Below are 22,176 nucleotides of genomic sequence, written 5' to 3'. Positions count from 1 at the left end.
CAACTCACTGGATGAGGAGGCTCCACAAATATCCCATCCTCAATGATGGGGGAGCCCAGCACATCAGTGCAAAAGATAAGGCTGTAGCATTTGCTACAAACTTCAGCCAGAAGTGCCGAGTGGATGATCCATCTCAGCCTCCTCCAGAGGTCCCCATCATCACAGATGCCAGTCTTCAGCCAATTCGATTCATTCCATGTGATATCAAGAAATAGCTGAAGGCACTGGATAGTGCAAAGGCAATGGGCCCTGACAATATTCTGGCAATAGCACTGAAGACTTGTGCTCCAGTAAAGTGATGGAAGGAGTCATCAACAGTGCTATCAAGCTGTACTTGCTTAGCAATAACCTGCTCACTGATGCCCAGTTTTGGTTCTGCCAGGGCCATTCAGCTCCTGACCTCATTACAGCCTTGGTTCAAACATGAACAAAAGAGTTGCACTCCCGAGTTGAGGTGAGAGTGACTGCCCTTGACATCAAGGCAGCATTTGACTGAGTGTGGCATCAAGGAGCCCTAGCAAAACTGGACTCAATGGGGATGAGGGAAAACTCTCCACTGGTTGGAGTCATATCTAGCACAAAGGAAGATGGTTGTGCTTTTTGGAGGTCAGTCATCTCAGCTCCAGGACATCACTGCAGGAGTTTCTCAGGGTAGTGTCCTCGGCCCAACCATCTTCAGCTGCTTCATCAATGGCCTTCCTTCCACCATAAGGTCAGAAGTAGGGATGCTCGCTGATGATTGCACAATATTCAGTATCATTTGTGACTCCTCAGATACTGAAGCAGTCCGTGTTCAAATGCAATAAGACCTGGACAATATTCAGGCTTGGGCTGACAAATGGCAAGTAACATTCGTGCCACACTAGTGCCAGGCAATGACCATCTCTAACAAGACAGAATTTAACCATCACCCCTTGATGGCATTACCATCACTGAACCCCCTGACTATCAACAGCCTGGGGGGGGGGTTACCATTGACCAGAAACTGAACAGGACCAGTCATATAAATAATGCAGCAACAAGAGCAGGTCAGAGGCTAGGAATCATGACTCGAGAAACTCACTCCTGACTCCCCAAAGCCTGTCCACCATCTACAAGTCAGGAGTGTGATGGAATACTCCCCACTTGCCTGGATGAATGCAGCTCCCACAAACACTGAAGAAGCTTCACACTGGTCCAGGACAAAGCAGCCCGCTTGATTGTCACCACACCCACATTCACTCCCTCCACCCCCGATGCACAGTTAACAGCATTGTGTAGTATCTACAAGATGTACTGCAGGAATTCACCAACGTTCCTTCGACAGCACCTTCCAAACCCATGACCACTACCATCTAGAAGACAAGGGCAGCAGATAGATGGGAACACTACCACCTGGAAGTTCCCCTCCAAGAGACTCACCATCCTGACTTGGAAATATATCGCCATTCCTTCATTGTCACCGGGTCAAAATCCTGGAACTCCCTCCCTAACAGCACTGTGGATGTACCCACGTCACATGGACTGCAGCAGTTCAAGAAGGCAGCTCATCACCACCTTCTCAAGGGCAACTAGGGATGGGCAATAAATGCTGGCCCAGCCAGCGAAGCCCACATCCCGTGAATGAATTTTAAAAAGGTATCCAAGAAATCACAAACAGAACTAATATTTTGTAATCAAGAGCGAACATCCCCACTTCTGACCTTATGATGGAAGGAAGGTCATTGATGAAGCAGCTGAAGATGGTTGGGCTGAAGACACTACACTGAGGAACTCCTGCAGTGGTGTTCTGGGACTGAAATGATTGACATCCAACAACCACAACCATCTTCCTTTGCGCTAGGTATGGCTTTACTGGGGCTCCTTGTTGCCCCATTCAGTCAAATGTTGTCTTGATATCAAAGGCAGTCACTCACAGCTCACCTCTGTAATTCAGCTCATTTGTCCATGTTTCACAGGAAAGACTTCTGACTAAACTTGTTACTGAAATGCTTGTACTTAAAAATAGGAAATGAAGGGTAACTGAGGGATTTGATCACAAACATCAGGTGGGGAAAGAAGTGTAATGAATAAAGTTCACCCCCAGGTTCTTACTGTTTCTAAACTACACCAGTGATCTGAATACTGAATAATTTTACTGATGGACTGGCAGAAATTGCAGCAAAAGATTTGGAAATGGATCTGGAATTATGAAGCTAGTCTCAAGGATTGTTGTAAAAACCCATCTGGGGTTGATATTAGGACCACTGTTTTTCTCGATCTATATGAAGGGTTTGAATGCACAGGACTAATGTCCTTTAGAGAAGGAAATCTGCCATTCATGCCCAGTCTGGCCTACAGGTGAGTCCAGATCCAGAAAGGGCTGAGCAAGCTATTCAGTTCAGGGGCAATTAGGATGGGCAACAAATGCTGGCCTTCCCAGCAACACTTCTCACATCCTCATTAAAGGGTTAAGCATATTTCCAGTTGCTAGTAGTACATTTATCATTTATTTAGAAGTGTGGGATGTGAAGTAAAGTTAGCCACATAACCAATTGCAGATGTTTTAAATTGTGCATCATAATTTTCTTCTATTTTACATTGGTGCCACATCTGGACCAGCACTGGACCCAGCAAACAAAAAGGCAACACAAACTGGAATTTTAACACTTTGGTAAAGGGGAACAATAATTGAAAATTTGTTTTTGATTTGTTTCTACTTGTGCTTCAGGTAGGGCTTTCCATCGGCACTCTCATTTTTGTGCTGTTCACAAATTTTGAAATTGTACTTTCAATTCCTGACTACAAGTCATCAAGGTACTTTGTGATCAAGAGTGGTCCCTGCGCCAGCCTGCATGGAACACCACTTTCCACCTCTTGCCAGTCTGAGTAGCTACCCCCTAATATTTAGTTGGTTTTCTGCTTTGCTGTTACTAGCTCCACATGCTCTGATCAGTCATGAATCTATTATATTTACTTATTTGGAGAAGCAAAAACTTTATTTTCCACAAACCATGATTTCACTTAAACACACAATTTCTTTACAAGCCTTTCAGTAGCCCCAGTCCTCTCCCAAGCCCAGCAACTCATCACCATTGCCATTTTGACTCATGGAACGCCCAGAAAATCCATTATATTCAATTCTTCCACCGATGTGTTTTTTGTCCCACTATACTTTGGCTGTCGCATTTGACACCTGCATCAGCTTGGCTTAAGCTTTGTTTTCATGAGATAACTGCAAATCACAACTGGAACCATTGACGAAACAGCACACATAAGCATCCAGTCAAATAGTGTTAAGGATGAATGGAAACAGCAAAATCAACAAAATATTTCTGAAATTGCCCTGTTTTCTCCCAGGAATGATTCATGTAATAGTGGAAAGAAGAAGATAGATTCTGCAGCGCTGTTCTCAAAGACCAAGTCTGCAGCCACTTGAGGGGCTCATAGCGTCCTGTTTCCCTTGATTTATTGTATGTGCTAAACTGATTGGATTTTTTTCATGCCAGAAACTCGTTAAGACCGAAGATTTGATGCAGCCAAACACCTCATTCGGTCACAGGATTTCATCTGAGTTTCTATCTCTTTCCGTAAGTGATTTGGAACAACAGCAAGGGAACTTTCATGAGCAATGGAACTTGTCAATGGCAAATATATAACCTGCAGCAATGTTCAGTAGTGTTTTATCATACTTTTCCCTCACAATTCTGAAAGTTGTATTATTTGAGAATAATGCCAAGAGATCAATTGCTTTGAGGACAGCTGTATTGCGGTGCTCCAACCTTGCAAAAACAGCCACAGGGTAAGTACAACCTCCAGGTACTGATAGTGGCTGGCTAGATCACTAGTGCCCCCAACTGTTGAGTCATGGCTCATTCACATGTTGCACTTAAAGACTAGCTGTGCTTTTTGCAAACTTTTAAGCCATTTTGCCTGATCTCATTTTCTATGTTATATCAGTAATATTTTGCCACTTACTTTCCCTTAATCTACCCCATCAAGTTGGTACTGTCTCTCTTTTGCTGGATTTGTTGCTATGGGAGATATCAAGTTAAAAAGAATCTGCTGAGTTGCAAGAAGTTCAGATGGGAAGTGAAAAAAAGAGCAGAAATAGCATTTTGAGAAGCTGCAGCTAACATAAAAGGGGAAACAAAAGTCATCTGCAGACATATAGATATTACAAGGGTGCAAAAGAAGTAGGGCCAATTAGGGACCAAAAGGGGTGTGACAGATGGTGGCAGAGGGCATTATTGAGTTCCTAAATGAGTTTGTTGCATCTCTCTTTACCAAGGAAGATGGTGATGTCGGGGTCATAGTGAAAGAGGAGTAGTTGAGAAACTGGATGAGCTAAAAATGGATGAAGAGTAAGTATTAGTAAAGCTGGCTGTACTTGATAAGTCACCTGGACCAAATGAGATGCATCTGAAGTTACTGAGAGAAGCAAGGATGGAAATTGTGGAGGTACTGACCATAATCTTCCATCGTCCTACAGGGATAATGCTAAAGGACTGGAGAACTGCATATGTCACACCCTTGTTCAAAAAGAGGGTGCAAAGATAAACCCAGCAATTACAGGCCAGTCACTTTAACCATGGTTGGGGGGTGGAGGGAGGCTTTAAGAAACAATAACCCAGGGCAAAATTAAAAATCACCTGGACAAGTGTGGATAAATTGAGGAAAGCCAAATGGATTTACATACAAATAGGAGCAGGAGTAGGCCACTCAGCCCGTCGAGCCTGCTCCGCCGTTCAATATGATCATGGCTGATCTGAATGTAACCTCAACACCATATTCCTGCCTACCCCCAATAACCTTTCACCCCCTTAATTAAGGATCTATCTAGCTCCGTCTTAAAAATTTTCAAAGACTCTGCTTCCACCGCCTTTAGAGGAAGAGTACCAAAGACTCACGACTGATTCGCATTTTTTCTCATCTCAGTCTTAAATAAGCGACCCCTTATTTTTAAACAGTGAGCACTATTTCTAGATTCTCCTACAAGAAGGAACATCCTCCCCACATCCGCCCTGTGAAGACCCCTCAGGGTCTTAAAGGTTTCAACCAAGTTGCCTCTTACTCCTCTAAACTCCAGTGGGTACAAGCTAACCTGTCCAGCCTTTCCTCATAAGCCAGCCCATCCATTTTTGGTATTCGTCTAGTAAACCTTCGCTGAACCGCTTCTAATGCATTTACACCTTTCTTTTAAAAAGACCACCAATACTGTACACAGTGCTCCAGATGTGGTCTCACCAATGTCCTGTACAACTGAAGCATAATCTTCCTACACTTGTCTTCATTTCCCCTCACAATAAATTATAACATTCTATTAACTTTCCTAATTAGCTGCTGTATCTGCATACTAGCCTTTTATGATTCATGCACTAGGACACCCAGATCCCTCAATCTCAGAACTCTGCAATCTCTCACCATTTAGATCAGCTTTTTTATTCTTCCTACCAAAATGGACAATTTTGTATTTGCCTACATTATACTCCATTTGTCAGATCTTTGCCCACTCCCTTCACCTATGTCCCTTTGTAATCTCCTTGTGTCATCTTCACAATTTACTTTCTTAACTATTATTGTGCCAAGGGAAATTTTGTTAAGGAAAAATTGTGTTCAGCTAATTTGATTCAAGATTTTTGATGAGTAACAGAGAATTGAAGAGGGTAATGCAAGTGATGTAGATAGAGTATGTGGACTTCCAAAAGGTGTTTGATAAAGTGCCACATAGCTGGCTTGTCAGCAAAATTGAAGCCAATGGAATAAAAGGGCCAGTGGCAGCATATGAAGTTGTCTGAGTGACAAGAAACAGTGGTGCACAATTGTTTTTCAGACTGGAGGAACGTACATAGGGAGGTTCTCAGGGGTTGATATTAGGGCCACTGCTTTTCTTTGTCTATATTAATGGACCTAGATTTGAATGCACAAAACACGATTTCCAAATTTGCAGATGACACAAAAGTTGGAATTATTGTGAACTTTGATGAGAACATTGAATCTTCGCGAGGACATGGAGTGAAGTGAATCATTTTGGCAGGAAGAATGAGGAAAGGCAATATAAATTGAAGGACACAATTCTCAATGGAATGTAGGAACAGAAGGATCTGGGGGTACATGTGCATAAATTGTTAAAGGTGACGGGGCAGGTTGAGAAAACAGTTTATAGAGCCCAGGGTCCCATATGCCTTATTAACATTGGCTTAGAGTACAAGAGCAAAGAAACTATGACAAACCACCTGTCTAAAACACTGCTTCAACCTCAGCGGGAGTGTGTTAAATTCTGGGCACCATGCTTTAGGAAGGATGTGAAGGTGCAGAAAAGATTAACAAGAATGATTCCAGGGATGAGGATTTTCAGTTACATAGATAGATTAGTGAAGTTGGGGCTGTTCTTAGAGAAAGTTAAGAGGAGATTTGACAGAGGTGTTCAAAATCAGGCAGATGAGGAGAAACTGTTTCCGATAGTGAAAGGGAAAAGAACCAGAGAAAACAGATTTAAAGTGATTGTTAAAAGAATCAGCAGTGACACAAGGAAAAACTTTTTTTTTTTTACACAGAGTTGTTAGGTTCTGGAATGCACTAGCTCGGTGTGGTGGTGGTGGCAAATTCAATCATGGCTTTCAAAAGGGAGTAATTACCTGAAGGGAAAAAAATTACAGGGCTTCAGGGGAAAAGGCAGGGGAGCAAGACTAAAGCTGAGTTGCTATAACAGAGAACCAGACTGATATGATGGTCTGAATGGCCTTCTTCTGTATTATAGCCAGTCTGTGATTCTATGATCTAAATGAGATTTCTCCTCATTCTATTGGCACTTACCCACTTCAATCTAATTACACACAATACCTGATCTTCCCTTTCCAGCTTTTCATTCTCTTTTTCTTTCTTCTAGTTTTTAAGTCTTAGGCTTAAGGGATGACAATTGTTCCTCAATTATTTCCATCTCTATTTGGTTAAGAAAAATTTGTAAAGATGCATTTTAATTACTCAGTCAACCAGCACGTGACATATTGCCCTGCAAATGGGATGCAGAATTGGACTCATAAATCAGAGGAAACGTATTTAAATGGCTGAATGGTAAGTTGCTAAAAAAAAATCTGTTCCCCGACTCCCTCTCTCTCCCGGTCAACAGTCTGAGATTAAGTTGGTCTGTTCGCAACCTTTAATCCCATGATGAGCTTCCGACCTCATATTTGTGCATCACTAATGCCACCTGTATCCACCTCTGAAACATCACCTGATTTCACCCCTGCAGAGCGGTGAGAGTAGTGGCATTGTCGTTGACTAGTAATTCAAAGATCCAGGGTAATGCCCGGGTTGCTGGGTTCGAATCCTGCTAGGGCAGAGGGTGGAATTTGAATTCAATAAAAATCTGGAATTAAAAGTCTAACGCTGAAACAATTGTCGATTGTTGTAAAAACTCATCTGGTTCACTAATGGAGGAAATCTGCCATCCTTGTCTGGCCTGCATGTTGACTCTTAAATATCCTCTGAACAAGAGATGGGCAATAAGTGAATTAAAAAAAGATGGTCAGAGACACGAGATGCCGTGTCAGAACTGCCAGATGTGGGGGCTCAAGGGGGAAAGGGAAGCATAAATGGTATAAAGTTAGATTTAAAAACAAATAAGGCAACTCTGCATGTTGATCCGGAAGAAAGTATAATATTCTAGTACTGCAGAATAAATATTGGAAAATCATTTCAGGTGAGGTTAGCATAATTGGAGATTTACCTTGTAAACTGCTTGGAATCAATAGCCAATTCATTTAAAAAAAAACCCTTGAAGTGAATTAAAAATAAAGCTTAAAAAAGTAGACTTGGAGACTTCTTTGTTCTGGATAGTAAGATTTGCAGTAAAATATTGCCATTTAGCTGCTTAAGTAGCACATGGATCAACATCTAAACAAGTTGCTCAATTTACCAACCGAAGTAGGCCCACCTCTCCAGATGGGAAGACGACATTGCATCAATCCTTGCCAATTGTTTTTATTATAGATATTTATATATAAATAAACACCAAAAGTTAAACATTCAAAGTACATCTCTGAAATACATTTATTGCCCAATGTAAACACAGATGATTTAATATATTGCCAGTAAGAAAAACTTACAAAAAAGCCCAGAATTTGCCATGTCCTAACTGAACTGCCATGTGATGCCACACTTAAATGAATAAATGTGCAGAGTGGCTAAACCTTACATGATGGAGTTACAAATGGCAACTGTATTTAGCTATGAATTGATTTTAATGCCGCATCTAAAACAATCCAAAGCAGGTTAATTTAGTGATAATTTAAAACAAAATCAGGCCACAGTCATGTTTAATAGAGTGTTTATACTGCATAATTTGAAAAAGGTGCAATGGTGTCACCAAGACATGAAAACAGAACAGTCAAAGTTACACGTGTCTTACTTTCATGCAGCTACTAGTAAAATGTTTAAACAGCCTTTGGAATGATTCTATATTTAAATTATTTTCCGTTTTCTGCAATACCACAAAACATTTACTGGTATGTGTTTTGTACCAGACACTCAGCAAGGTACAGACCCATCACAATCACAATGCCTTTTATAAATGGATTGACATGCAGTTACATAATTCTGTCTAAGGTGACAAGGACTGTAAGCAAACAGGCAGCAATAGCTAATTACGATCCAAAACCTAACAGCTGCTGAGAAAACTAAGTGCTTCATTTTATTTTATACAATTCAACTGCAAGACAGACAACTGCACAGATATTCAGTGAACACTGGTGCAGAAAGCAAAATTCACTGTAATTTTTCTGTTCATACCTACTGGTACATAAAGGTAGTATTTGGCAATTTTACATGCGTGTGGACTCATTTGGGTTAGGAAAAAAAGAAATGTGCAAATTACAAAACCAGAACTAAATGTTCATTCCATCTCTAAGGTCCAGCTCATTAGAAATCCCATTTCCCTGCTTTAATACATGATCAACATTCAATTTTTTATTAATAAAAGTAGCATACGTAAGAAAAATATAAAAAAGCAGAGTTGGGAAATATTAACAGTTATTTTTTTTTAAAGCAGGTTTATTACCTGCTGTGTCAACCCTGTCCCGAAGTACTGATCATATGACCACTGATGTAAAAGAAGTTAAAAAACACACAAAAAGGTATCTGGTTAAAATTAACACAGATCGACTTGGTTCGGCTAACTGATTATACTGGGAGGGTGGGTGGGGGTAGGGAAACTAAGCTTTGTAGATTAAAATGCTGGTGCAAATGGGAAGCAAGATTCACAGAAATGTGGCTCCGAAATAAAACCAGCACGGTCTGTGAAAAGGAAACTATCTCTGTTTCTTAGTATGGCTGTTGTGGAGGACAGAACTCTCATCTTTTTCGACGGCAGGTTCGTTTGTGCTCAGCATGCCAGTGCTCTTGCTGACATTTGATGGAGCAGTACGAGGTGTTCCAGCAGCAGTGGTACATTGCTTCTTCCTCACAGTTGTAACACTAGAGAGAGAAGACAAGAGGATTACTTACACTACCTGAAGAATTTCCAACAGCATTTTTAGTTAAAAGGACACAGTACAGGCAGGGGAAGTGGCTAAACCCTCCCTTCTAAACATTACATGGTGGGTGGATTGTGAAAGGATAAAAACTACAATTCTGAACCATTTTGTGTCTGATAATGAAAAGTTTGCTTAATTTAAAAGAACTAGATTTTATATTTATATTCCCCACATTCCAGTAGGCTATGATATCATGGTACATCTAAATGAATATTTACCAGGCTTGAACAATGAGATATAATAGTTGTTGTAAACTTTACATCTGGATGGCTGTTGAAAATGGCATCTTAAAGATGTGCCATGATAAGCCACCACCACTAGAGGGCTCTGATGTACATAAGTGCCCCGAAGATGAACAGTGAGAAAATATTAATACATTTCAAATATTGCTTCTTGAATTAAGCATATTTCTTGAGTCAGTCACTTCTTTTTAAAGCTGGTGAACCTGAACTCCAATGCAGCCATAACCGAGTCATTGCAGAACTAAAGGTGTTTGACTTTGTTTGAAAATTTTGTGTAGGAACGCTACTTCTGTATTTGGCGAGTTATTCTTGCTCCTGAAAAGCTCAAATGACAAATAATATTGGCTAATTATTTTCCCTGAATAAATGTTAAGGACTATTTGTTGGTTGAACTTTCCAAACAACTGCTGGTTCTGTGGGCGGTTTTCTGAAACGCAAGTTTTTACTAAAGATAGACTTGCATTTATCCAGCAACTTTAATGTACTCAGGACATCCCAAATACTTCACAGCCAAATAATATATATGTTTTTTTAAGTGCAGTCACTATTTTTTTGTTGGCAAACATGTCAATCTACCCAGAAAGTCTGGCAAAAGGTAAGATGAAAGATCAGGTGATTTGTTTTAGCGATATTGGTCAAAGATAAAAATTGGCCTGCTCTTCAAGTAGTCGCTTGGGATCTTTTGCATCCACCTGAATAGACAGATACAGCCTCAGTTTAACATCTCATCTAAAAGACAGTGCCTCCAACAATGCAATTCTACCTCAAAATACTAAAGATTCAACTTCCAGAGTCATAGCGTGATACAACACAGGAGGGCATTCAGCCTGTGCTGGCTCTTTGAAAAAGCTATCTAATTAGTCCAACACCCCTGCCCTTTCCTCATAGCCCTGCAAATATTTTCCCTTCAAGTATGATCCACTTTTCTTTTGGAAGGTACTATTGAAGCTGGTTCCATCACGGTTTCAAGCATGGCATTCAGATCATAACTCACCGTGCAAAAAAAAAAGTATTTTCATCTCATCTCTGGTTCTTTTGTCAAACACTTTAAATCTGTGCACTCTGGTTACCAACAGTTTCTTTCTTAATCTATCAAAATCCTTCATGTTTTTGAATAACGCTTTAAATCTCGCCTTAACTTTCTCTGCTCTATGGGAAACAACTCCAGCTTCTCTAGTCCTGGATCGCTGGTAGATGATCTCTCCACCCTCTAAAGGTTTGACATTCTCCCTTAACTTGGGTGCCTAGAATTGGATACAATAATCAGCTGACAGACACATAACCAGAGGTTTGTAATGGTTTAGCTTTTGTATTCTATGACTGTTTATAATGCCAAAGATCCCATATGATTTTCTAACAGCCTTCTTGCATTATTAAGATACGTAAATAACATTTCTGCTGGAATCAAACAGTTAATTGTGCTACTTATTTTGTGCCATATACTTGTGGCTTCAGATGTGTCATTTGTCCATGAATACATTGTCATAATTAAGCTGCCAGACTGGGGAATTTTAGGGCTAGTCCCTTATAACACTTCCTACACATCTCCTGGCAACTAAGCATTTTTAAAAAAAATTAACTTGTACTCTAGAAATCCAGAGAGCTAAGACAAGCTTTCAAATGCATTTTCAGTTATTTCTAAACAAAATCTTACCCTTAGCAATCCGTAAGAGTTTTTTTTTCAATGGTTGATTTTATTTGCACTGGCATTTTTCAGGAAGTTATGAGTACATCCTAGGAAATTATTTTTTTTTAAATCAAAAAAGTAGAAGCATTTGGGGCAAGTACTGAGCAGTCAACAAAAACTCTGAAGCTATTAACAGGCTAACCAAGTGAGTGTGTCTTTTTCCTTAATATTAATTCTTGGGACATGCTCATTACTGGCATAGTAGGAATTTATCCCTAGGGTGATGCAGTCCATGTGGTGAAGGTACTCCACACCCTGCTGTTAGGTGGGGAGTTGTGCGATTTTCACTCAGCGACAATGAAAGAATGGGGTGCTGTGTGTCCAAGTCAGGACAGTGTGTGACTTGGAGGAGGAAGTTGGAGGCGATGGCGTCCCCATGCGTCTGCTGCCCTTGTCCTTCCAGGTGCAAGAGGCCATTGGTTTGCATCTTGCACATAGGATACACTACAGCTATGGTGGTGGGGTAGATAGTTAGGCTGCTGGATGAGATGCCAATTAAGCAGGTTGATATGGTCTGAATTGTGCCAAGCTTCTCAAGGTTGGTGCAGCTGCACCTAACTAAGGAAGCGAGGAGTGTTCCATCACACCCATGACTTGTGCCTTGTAGGTAGTAGAGGCTTTGAGGGATTAGGAGATGACCACTTATGGCAGAAAACTCAAGTTTCTGTCCTTGTCTAGCAGCCATGACACTTATGTGGCATGCCCAGTTGAGTTTTTGGTTAACAATGATCCAGGATGCTTATAGTGGGAGACTTGGTGATAATGCTTTTAAAATGTTGAGAGGAGGTAGTTAGGATCAATCTTGTTGGAAATGGTCTCTGCCCGGCATTTGTGTTATTTGAATGTTATTTGCTACTGCTCAGTACAAGCCTGGGTGTTGCTCAGATCTTTCTGCATGCAGATAAGGGCTGCCTTTTTAATATATTATTCATTCTTTGAATGAGGTCATTGCTGGTAAGGCCATCTCTGGTTATCCCAAGGAAGTGGTGGTGGGTCTTGTAGCAGTTTAGCACAACTGAATATTTGTTAGGCCTCTTCAAGAGGCAATAGAGAGTCAAACACATTGGTGTGGGGCTGGAATCACAAATAGCTCATACTGGATAATGGCAGGAGGCTTCCTTCCCCAAAAGGTCAGTGAATTGATTGGGCTTTCACAACAATCTGACAACTTCATAGGAACTTCTAAAAATCTGTAAATAACAGGTATCAGTAAAACTTAATCCATGGCCAGGATATTTTGGATGTTGGGGATTCCTGTCCCGCCAGCCAAAGAGTTGGTGGAGAACACATCCCTACCAAAACTGTCTGCCCTGCCGACATTTCACACTCAAATGAGTGTTAATTGGCCACAGGTGGGGTTTCTGCCCCTCACTCCAGAGGGGCTAAACCAGGCTAGCCATATAAATACCATGCCTACAAAAGTAGGTTGAGGCTAGGAATCCTGCGGTGAGTAACTCACCTCCTGACTCTCCAAAGCCTGTCCACCATCTACAAGGCACAAGTCAGCAGTGTGATGGAATACTCTCTACTTGCCTGGATGAGTGCAGCTCCAACAACACTCAAGGAGCTTGACACCATCCAGGACAAAGCAGCCCACTCAATTGGCACCCCATCCATAAATATTCACTCCCACCATTGCACAGTGGCAACAGGATGTACTATCCACAAGATGCAATGCAGGAATTCACCAAGGTTCCTTAGACAGCACCTTCCAAACCCATTACCAGTACCATCTAGAAGGGCAGCAGACACATGGGGACACCACTGCCTGGAAGCTCCTCTCCGAGTCACTCATCATCCTGACTTGGAAATATATCGCCATTCCTTCACTGTTGCTGGGTCAAAATCCTGGAGCTCCCTCCCTACCTACACCACATGGGCTGCAGTAGCTGAAGACGACAGCTCACCACCACCTTCTCGCAGGCAATTAGGGATGGGGCAATAAATGCTGGCTGAGCCAGCAATGCCCACATCCAATGAGTGAATAAAAAAAAAAGCCCCGTCTTAGAGACTGCTGGCCAGTGTCTGCAGCCACAGAAGTTGCAGTGGACAGAAGTGAAAGATCCTGAAGCCCTCAGAGTCTAAGTCCTGGGAGTGCACGGAGTTTTCGGGGTCTCGGGGCATGGAGTGTACAGAAGGCCTGATGGTGGTGGAGCAGAGGGGGTGGTGGTGGTTGTTGTTGGATGTTGGGGGATTGGGGGGAAGAGTCTGGGGGTGGGGGGGGATGATGAGGGTCCAGCGGCCACTGGACCTTTGTGGGGGGAGGGGGGGTGCCTGAAGTTAGAAGCGGGCTTCTGCATCATGCAGGCACCCCCCTCTCCCTGCCACACCATCCGAGGCTTACGCCCAATTATTTTCAGGCTTCCCTTCCCACCCAGGAAATATGCCCGCCAGCCTAAAAATTGAGGCTGTGTGGGAAACGGCCCTCAAGTGGTTAACAATTGGCCACTTAAGGGCGTCAATCGGGGCAAAGGTAAGTGGCCCATCCAAGGCCTCACCCTCCCCAGCGTAAAACTGCTGAGAGATCAGGGCGGGCGGGCACCCGGCAGGAAGCCCAATCGAGCTATTTAACATCCGCCCTCCCCAAACACCTAGAAACCCACCTGCGGGGGAGCATGAAATTCAGGCCCTTATTTTCAAACTGCCATAATATGACTTGAATTCATGTTCTGCTGGACACTGTTATTTTCCAGTAACATCACCACTATTCTTCTATACTCCATATCTGAGGAATTGTAAATGGAGCTGAAACTATGCAATCAGCAAATAACCCACCCCTTATGATGTAGAGAAGGTTACCTATGCAGCAGCTGAAGATAGTCGGCTCTTAAACATTACATTGTTTTAGCAATGCCCTCAGACTGGGATGATTGACCTGCACCAATCACAACCATTGTCCTTTGTGCCAAGTATGACTCCAATCATTGGAGAGTTTTCCCCTGATCCCCACTGCTTTCAGGTTTGCTAAGGTTCTTTTGTGCCACACTTGGTTGAGTGCTGCCTTGCTGTCAAAGCAGTCACTCTCACCTCATCAATTCAGCTCACGTCAATGCTTAGAACAAAGTTGTAAAAGACTGGACCAAGGAGGTTCAGGTAGAAGTTAAATTGAGGATCAGTGAAGAGGTTATTGGTGAATAAGTGGGTTAGTGACGTCACCCATCACTCTCCTGATGACTGATAAGTTCCTATTTTGGTCGGGTTTTTTTTTTAAAAACGAGGATTATAAGTTAAAACAAGTATAGATCATTAATCGGTCCAGATTTGGAATACTGAGAAGGAGTTTAGGCATCCTATCTTCAAAAGAATATCTATAAATTGAGTGGGGATCAAGAAGTAATGTGGACTGCACAACAGAACGCTTGCTCTTCAGTTATGCAACAAGGCTTGCAGAAATGAATTTATTTCCAATGAAAGGATTGAGGAGGTACGCATTGCAGATCGGAAAACATAACAATTACTTGTATTAAATTCTGATCACACTTTGTTCAGAATATTTTTCTGTTTATAATTCTTTCATCTAATCCTCTAAGTCTTATAGAGTAATTTTCCTTCTTCAAATGAATACGCTCTTCATGAACTACAGAAGGGAACTCAGATTATTAAAGTGGAAAATCATAAGAATATTTCCCCTTCAATAGGTTTGAAATGGAAGATGAAACTGCATCATTTATGTGACTATCCCCCTTGCTATAATGGGTTGATGCAACAATGCTTTTGTAACAATTGGGGATAAAGGCAATATAATTCTAATTAAATACAATAACATCTGTTTATAATATACTTCCAAGAAAGGGACTGGTGGGACAGGGAGATTCAGAAACTGGTATGTGGAGAATGCCTCCATTCAACATGTAAAAATGGCTCTACAAAGCAACAGGTCAAGGATCTTACTTAATTCTTGCATCCCCAACACACCAGGCAAGAAGATTCACTTTACCCAAAATGTTACATCATTCTCAGTTGATAAATCTAAACAATTATGCTTAGAAGTATGGCAGTTGTTTCAAATAACAACTCTGTAGATGTTACCTACAGTGACATTACAAACTTTTTTGAAGTAAGTGTAGCTCAAGTAAAATGAGAATTATCTAAAGGTCGCCACTACCTGGCTGATAACAACTCAGGGCACATTCAACTATTTTTTCTCCTTATAAACAGTAGTCCCATAGATTCAAAAAAGTTGGAAAACATTGTATAAAAGTTTTATTTGGTTAATATAAAGTAGTAATTTAGCAAAATCTACCTGATATTTTGAGTCTGACTTCTAGGAAAATAAAGGAAAACTGATCTAACGAAGCTAATGCCAGTGATAATTTGCATCAGTTCTGCAGAGAGAGGAGGGGCATGTTTATCGGAGGTTTGATATATACCAGATTTAAATCTTAAAGGGTTGGAATAAAGTTGGATTTGATTTCCAGGCCCATTTTGAGAAATAACAAGAAGATGTTTCTTTAAGTGATCCTTAATAGTAAGATATGTAGAAAACTTTGCATTAACTTCAAACTATCTCCAGAAAAGCACTTGGCTTCAAGAAATAACAAATACTGGAAGCATTCTAAAATTTAAACCTCTACATTTTCTGCAGAACTGCAGCAATTTCATTCTATTTTGGATTCTAAGTTTTATTAGTGGAGGGATTCTTGGAAATCATTATGACCATCATAGCAAAGAGGCACCCCACAGGGCTAACAACTGTTTCCAGATTGTCCGAAAGTTCCTGCTGTGAAGCAGAAAGATCGGCATGGCTCTATATTGCAGTAGTATGTTTGAGGAATGTGACTTTGAAGGACAAAAAGCATTAATCCAGAATTGTCATATCACCTTCTACAATATGGATTCTATAATTCCTATGATAGAATCCATGGGTTCAACTATGACCGGACAAAGGGAATTCAAGATCTTAAGAAATGTTCTGTTGGAAAATAAATACTTTAATTTACACACAAGAGAAGAAGAATGTTAATCTATCAATGATAACAGGAAGGAGAATGCATGTATCAACATGGTACGGTGTCATTGTTTGTGCAAGGCAACGCCATATAACTGGGGTGAGTGATTCATAAGGTGCAACATTTCAGCAGGTCACATCAAATCATTCCACCTGAATTTCTGCACTAACCCCTATAGCATGAATTGATGCCTAAATGACACCATAATAGCATAAAAGGTCCTGCCAGCAATGAAAATATCAAGCCATCTGAGTGCTAAATTGCTCAACCTACATTTAGATGAGGGGAGTGAAAACATGGTAGCTAAATTTGCAGATGACACAAAGGTAGGTTGGAAAGTACGTTGCAAAGAGGACATAGGGAGGTTGCTGACGGATATCTATAGGTTAAGTGGGCAACAAAAATATGGCAGATGGAGTATAATGTGGGAAAATGCAAAGTTGTTCACGTTGGCAGGAAGAATAACAAAGCAGATTATTACTTAAATGGAGAATGGCTGCAGAATTCCAGGCTGCAGAGGGATCTAGCTGTTCTTGTGCATTAGTCACAAAAAGTTAGTACGCAGGCACAGCAAGTAATTAAGAATGGAATGCTATCCTTTATTATGAGAGGAATTGAACATAAAAGTAAGGATGTTATGCTTCAGTTATATAGGGCATTGGTGAGACCACATCTGGAATAGTGTGTGCAGTTTTGGTCTCCTTATTTAAGGAACGATGTAAATGCGGAGGCGGTTCAGAGGAGGTTTACTAGATTGATATCAGGATTAAGCTGGTTGTCTTATGAGGAAAGGTTAGACAGGCTGGGCTTTGGTTTCCTCTGGAGTTTAGAAGAGTGAAGGGTGACTTGATTGAAGTATGTAAGATCCTGAATGTTATTGACAAGGTGGACATAGAGAGGATGTTTCCTCTTGCGTGAGAGTTCAGAACTAGGGGTGCATTGTTTTAAAATTAGGGGTCACCCTTTTCGGTCAGAGATGAGGAGAATTTTTTTCTCTTGAGGGTTGTGCAACTTTGGAACTCTCTGCCTCAGAAGGCAGTGGAGGCTGGGTCATTGAATATTTTTAAAGCGGAGGTAAATTAATTCCCTTGCATTACAAGAATCTAAGGTAATCGGGGGTAGATGGGAATGTGGAATTCGAAACCCAAACAGATCAGCCTTTATCTTAATGAGTGGTGGAGCAGGCTTGAGGGGTCGCACGGCCTCCTTCTGCTCCTATTTTATATGTTCGTATATCAAAGTAGGTTTTTGAAATCGCCCATTCAATCAAAAAAGTCAGTTCTTCAATCACCTTGATTTAGTTGATATCTTCAGAGTCAATTTGTTACTCACCCATTGCTTCTTTTTGGTCTGGGAGATGAACTGCTTGTGCTGTGTGGCCAGTTTCTTGATCTCTTCCATAAATTCCTCTTTGCACTTTTCCTTCACTTGCTTACACTTTCTGTCCATCTCAGCCTGCATGTTGACGACAGCTTTATTGACTGCCTGGCGCTTTTCCTCCTCCATTTCAGTGCGCAGCTGCAGACATTAGGGAGCAAAATTCAAGAAAGTTCAATGCAAAACCCCCAAATGTGTTAAGCAGCTTTTTTTTTATATACAAAAGAACATCTTACCAGACATCAAAGATTGATCAGGTCACTCCAAAGCCTCAAATTTTATGTCCAATCCCCTAATTGGCTGGAAAACCATCCTTTGGAACTGGTTTGCAGCAAATCAGGAACCATGCTTAAGAGAGATGGAACCCATCTCCCGAAAGGAAGTGCAGATTGGATGTAACATGGGAAAACATTAGATTTTAAACATAGGAAATAATAGGCAAAATAGATTATATAGGGGTGAAATAATATGTTAAATAGTGAATAAGGGAGAAAATAGGGAAAATGACAAGAGACAAAAGCTTTTTAAAACCTTTTTATTTAAAACATTTGTGTGTGTATTTTGGTGGCAGAACATCAAATAGGAATAAAACTATTACTCATCTGGACATTATCACAACATTGGGGGACTTTTCAACACTGTTGAACTGGAATCTGAAAGCAAAATTATGGCTGGTTTGAGTACAGGTAGTACATTTGGAGCTGCTAACAGGATAATGTTGAATTGAAAAAGTTCAACCTATTCTAACTAAACACAACTGATTATATATTTATTAAAATTATACATCTTAAAATTATGCTGTTATGGTTGCTAGGTGTCACCCTTGATTAGCGAAATAGGATTTCACATAAGATTTGAAATTCCACGTTTCCAGTAAAATTGTGCCACTCTACATATTGTTCCAAGTAACCAAAAAAGGTTGGTCTGCTAACAAAAGAGCAACAGATTTTAAAATGAATAATGCTTGATGAATTAAACATTAAAGTACTTAGGAGTTAAAATAAACTTTGAAAGACATCCTAACACTAATTCGCCAGAAAATATTCCCCATTCATCTCCAGCAAAATAAGAGTGTGAGCGGCTAAGTTGGCAGCACTTTCTTAATCAGAAGATTGTGGGTTCCAATCCCACTCTAGGACTTGAACCCACAAAAATCATTGCTTACACTCCGGTGCAGTACCGAGGGAATGCTGCAGTGTCAGAAGTGCCGACTTTCAGATGAGATGATAAACTGAGGGCCCAGGTGCCTTCTCAGGTGGATGTAAAAGATCCCATGGGCTACTTCAAAGAAGAGCAGGGGGTTTTTCTGTGGTGTCCTGGCTAATATTTAACCCCAATCAACATTCACAAAAATAGATTATCTGGGAACTTGTTATGTGCAAATTGGCTGTCGTGTTTCCTAAGTGATTACACTTCAAAAGGTACTTCATTGGCTGTAAAACGTTTTGGGACATGGTGGGCGTAAAAGGTGCTGTATAAATGCAAGTCGTTCTTTTCTTTAGACAGATCGGATAAAATGCCATTTGGCCCCTCCCTCCAGTTAGTTATTATGGCATCTAATTGTATTTTGAATAATTCCCAATATTTCACTTCCATTACCTTGTTTGCTCAATTATCTATTCCGGGGATGCGGTAGCAATGCAGTTATGTTACTGGACTTGCAATCCAGAGACCTGGACTAATGATCCAAAGACACAAGTTCAAAGCTCACCTCAGCAGCTATGGAATTTAATTACTTAAATTGATTACTTGAATCTGAAAAAAAGCTAGTAACAGTTATGGTGACTACGAAACTACAGACTGTCGTAAGAACTCATCTGGCTCACCAGTGCCTTTTAGGGAAGGAAATCTGCCATAATTACCTTGTTGAGTCTATACACAAGGTCACAAAAAATAGGAGTAGACCACATGACCCATCGAGCTGCTTCTTCATTCAATACAATCATGGCTGATCTTGGGCTTCAACTCCATTTTCCCTCTACTCCCCATATCCTTTAATTACCTGAGACACCAAAAATCTGTATATCCCAGCCTTTAATGTGACTCCAGATCCACAGAAACATGGTTGACTCTTAACCGCCCTTCAAAGTCACTCAGTTGTATCAAAAACTGTTACAAAAATCCATTACAAGTATAAAAGCAGATGGGCTTCCTGACATCAACCTAAGCACACCCACAGACATGAACAAGGCACATTCAGTCCAGTTAACCTTACAAAGTCACAATATCTGGGGGCTTATGTCAAAATTGGGAGAGTTGTCCCACAGGCAAATCAAGCAACAGCCTAACAGTCATACTCAAAATCATACTTCCAGTCAGTGTTAGAGACTCCTCCATCACCATATGTCCTACATCCTGCCCCACTAGCAGGACAGACTCACCAAAGATGGAAAGCACAATGGTACACAGTTGAGGGGAAGTGACACCAGGCCCCATGAAGTCCAATACCATCAGGTCAAACATGGGCAAGGAGACTTCTTGATTACCACCTACCACTCACCCGCAGCTGATGAATAAGTACGCCACCATTTTGAACACCACATAGAAGAAACACAGAGGGTAGCAGGGGCTGCAATAACAATGGTAACAATACCAACTTATATTTATATAGCACCTTTAAAGTAATGAATGCCCCAAGGCGCTCCACAGAGTTTATAGTGAAAGATCACCGACCTGAAACGTTAACTGTTTCTCTCCACAGAATGCTGCCTGTCCTGCTGAGTATTTTCTGTTTTTATCTCAGATTTCCAGCATCTGCAGTATTTTGCTTTTGTAGGAGATATTAGGTCAAAAGACCAAAAGCTAGGTCAAAGAAGCAGGTTTTAAGGAGTGTCTTAAAGGAGAAAAGTGAGGTAGAGAGGCAGAGAGATTCAGGGAGGGTATTCCAGAGCTTAGAGTCTAGGTAACTGAAGGTGCGGCCATCAGTGGTGGAGCGATTAAAATAAGATATATGCACAAGAGGCCAGAATTAGAAGAGCGCAGGTATCTTGAGGGTTGTGGGAGGTTAGAAGGTTTGAGCCAAAATTGGTCTGTACCTTTTCCAATGCTTCTCTCACAACTCGTTCAGTCTCCCTTTTGTGCTCTGCTTTCATACGTTCCTTAAAATCGTTGAATATTTTGGTGTACTTTTCATGGCACATATTTTGACAGGGGATGTCATTATTAGTCTGGGTGCTCCGATGTAACATTCTTGGTGAGGAGGCACTTAACTTCTTTGTTTGTGTTGCAATTGAAACTTTCTCGGTCTGGGGTGGCACTGTAGGTATTTCTTGGCTTGAACTGACAGCCTCAATTTCAGGTTCTGGTTCCTGAGAACGAGGGGAGAAAAGCACAAACACTAAGAGATGAATATATTTTCCCCTTCCACTTCCATCCTTGCAGACAAAATTCTTAGTGCATGTTCAACAACATATACACGTCATGAGGAAAGACACTGGCTAGGTTTAGATCTATGGTCTGAGCAAGCTTGTTAATTCATTTTAACATCTACACAACAATTTTTGTTTATGGTAGACAACTTTTCTGGCTTACCGTATACATTAGATGGGGTGAAATGCTCACTCTTTATGTTAGCCATAGAAAACATAAAGATTCCAAAATCGCTCCATTTCCTAGTGTGCACTTTTAAAATAGCACACACAATGCATAACCTACTAAGTTTGCATAACTTTGCCCAAGTTCAAACGCATCTAGTTGACTATTCTGACTAGTACTGTTTGTATGTTTTACAGAAGTTTTTACAAACGAAACAGTTAACCATGAGGAGCAGTATTTGAACAATGCATGGAGCTGTTCTAATTGTTCTAACCTTATATTAGATTTTACTATATCGGGGTAAACAAGCAAATGTTTCAACTCCATACATGGTGAGTTACAAGTGAGGAGCAAGGTCCACAGGTGTCAGAGGGGTAGGGGTCTCAGAGGATTGTTACAGTCCAGTGGGCAGATGAGAGACTGGGAGAGTGTGCAAGAAAGGTAGGATCCTGGCATCTCCAATGAGAAGTTCAAATCCAGAGTTCCCATTGCTTGTCCAATCACAGTGTCTCAGTGAGGCAGTTGTCCGTTGCGGCAAGTGACTGCCATGCATGCTGAGATGAGGCGGAAAAAGAAATTACAACACAGGACCGTTTAGAAAAGCTACAACAAGGAGCCACACAAAACGATTACAGAGGATTAAAAGTTATGGAATTATGGGGAATTCAATTCAGCAAATGTGATGCGGTACACTTTAGTTAAATCATATTTTAAATGGAAGAAAGTTAGCGAACGGAAGAATTTGGGGGTACAGGTTCACTTGACAGGAAAAGAAGCCCCCCAAATAGTTACAGCCACAAAAATACTAACAGAATACTAAGTTTTATGGTACAATATACAGAATATTGGATTAATGAGGTATCTGCACAAGATTTTAGTTAAGCAAACAATTGGAG

General features: G+C 40.9%; 1 protein-coding gene across 6 annotated transcripts in view; it reads right to left on the bottom strand.

Moving 5' to 3' along the window:
• Nucleotides 1–7,925: 7,925 nt before the first annotated feature.
• Nucleotides 7,926–22,176, bottom strand: part of zmynd11 (zinc finger, MYND-type containing 11) — a 184,641-nt gene continuing 170,390 nt past the window's right edge. For all 6 annotated transcript variants that reach the window (XM_041184261.1, XM_041184258.1, XM_041184260.1 and 3 more), the window contains 3 exons: nucleotides 20,782–21,054; nucleotides 17,702–17,887; nucleotides 7,926–9,432 (listed from right to left, as the gene is read on the bottom strand). In XM_041184261.1, coding sequence (XP_041040195.1) covers nucleotides 9,310–9,432; nucleotides 17,702–17,887; nucleotides 20,782–21,054 — 582 coding nt within the window. In that variant the 3' untranslated portion in view covers nucleotides 7,926–9,309. The remainder of the gene's footprint in view (nucleotides 9,433–17,701; nucleotides 17,888–20,781; nucleotides 21,055–22,176) is intronic.

This window comes from Carcharodon carcharias, chromosome 3 (assembly GCF_017639515.1).
Source record: "Carcharodon carcharias isolate sCarCar2 chromosome 3, sCarCar2.pri, whole genome shotgun sequence".
Classification (NCBI taxonomy): Eukaryota; Metazoa; Chordata; class Chondrichthyes; order Lamniformes; family Lamnidae; genus Carcharodon; species Carcharodon carcharias.
This window is presented reverse-complemented; position numbering and strand designations above follow the sequence as displayed.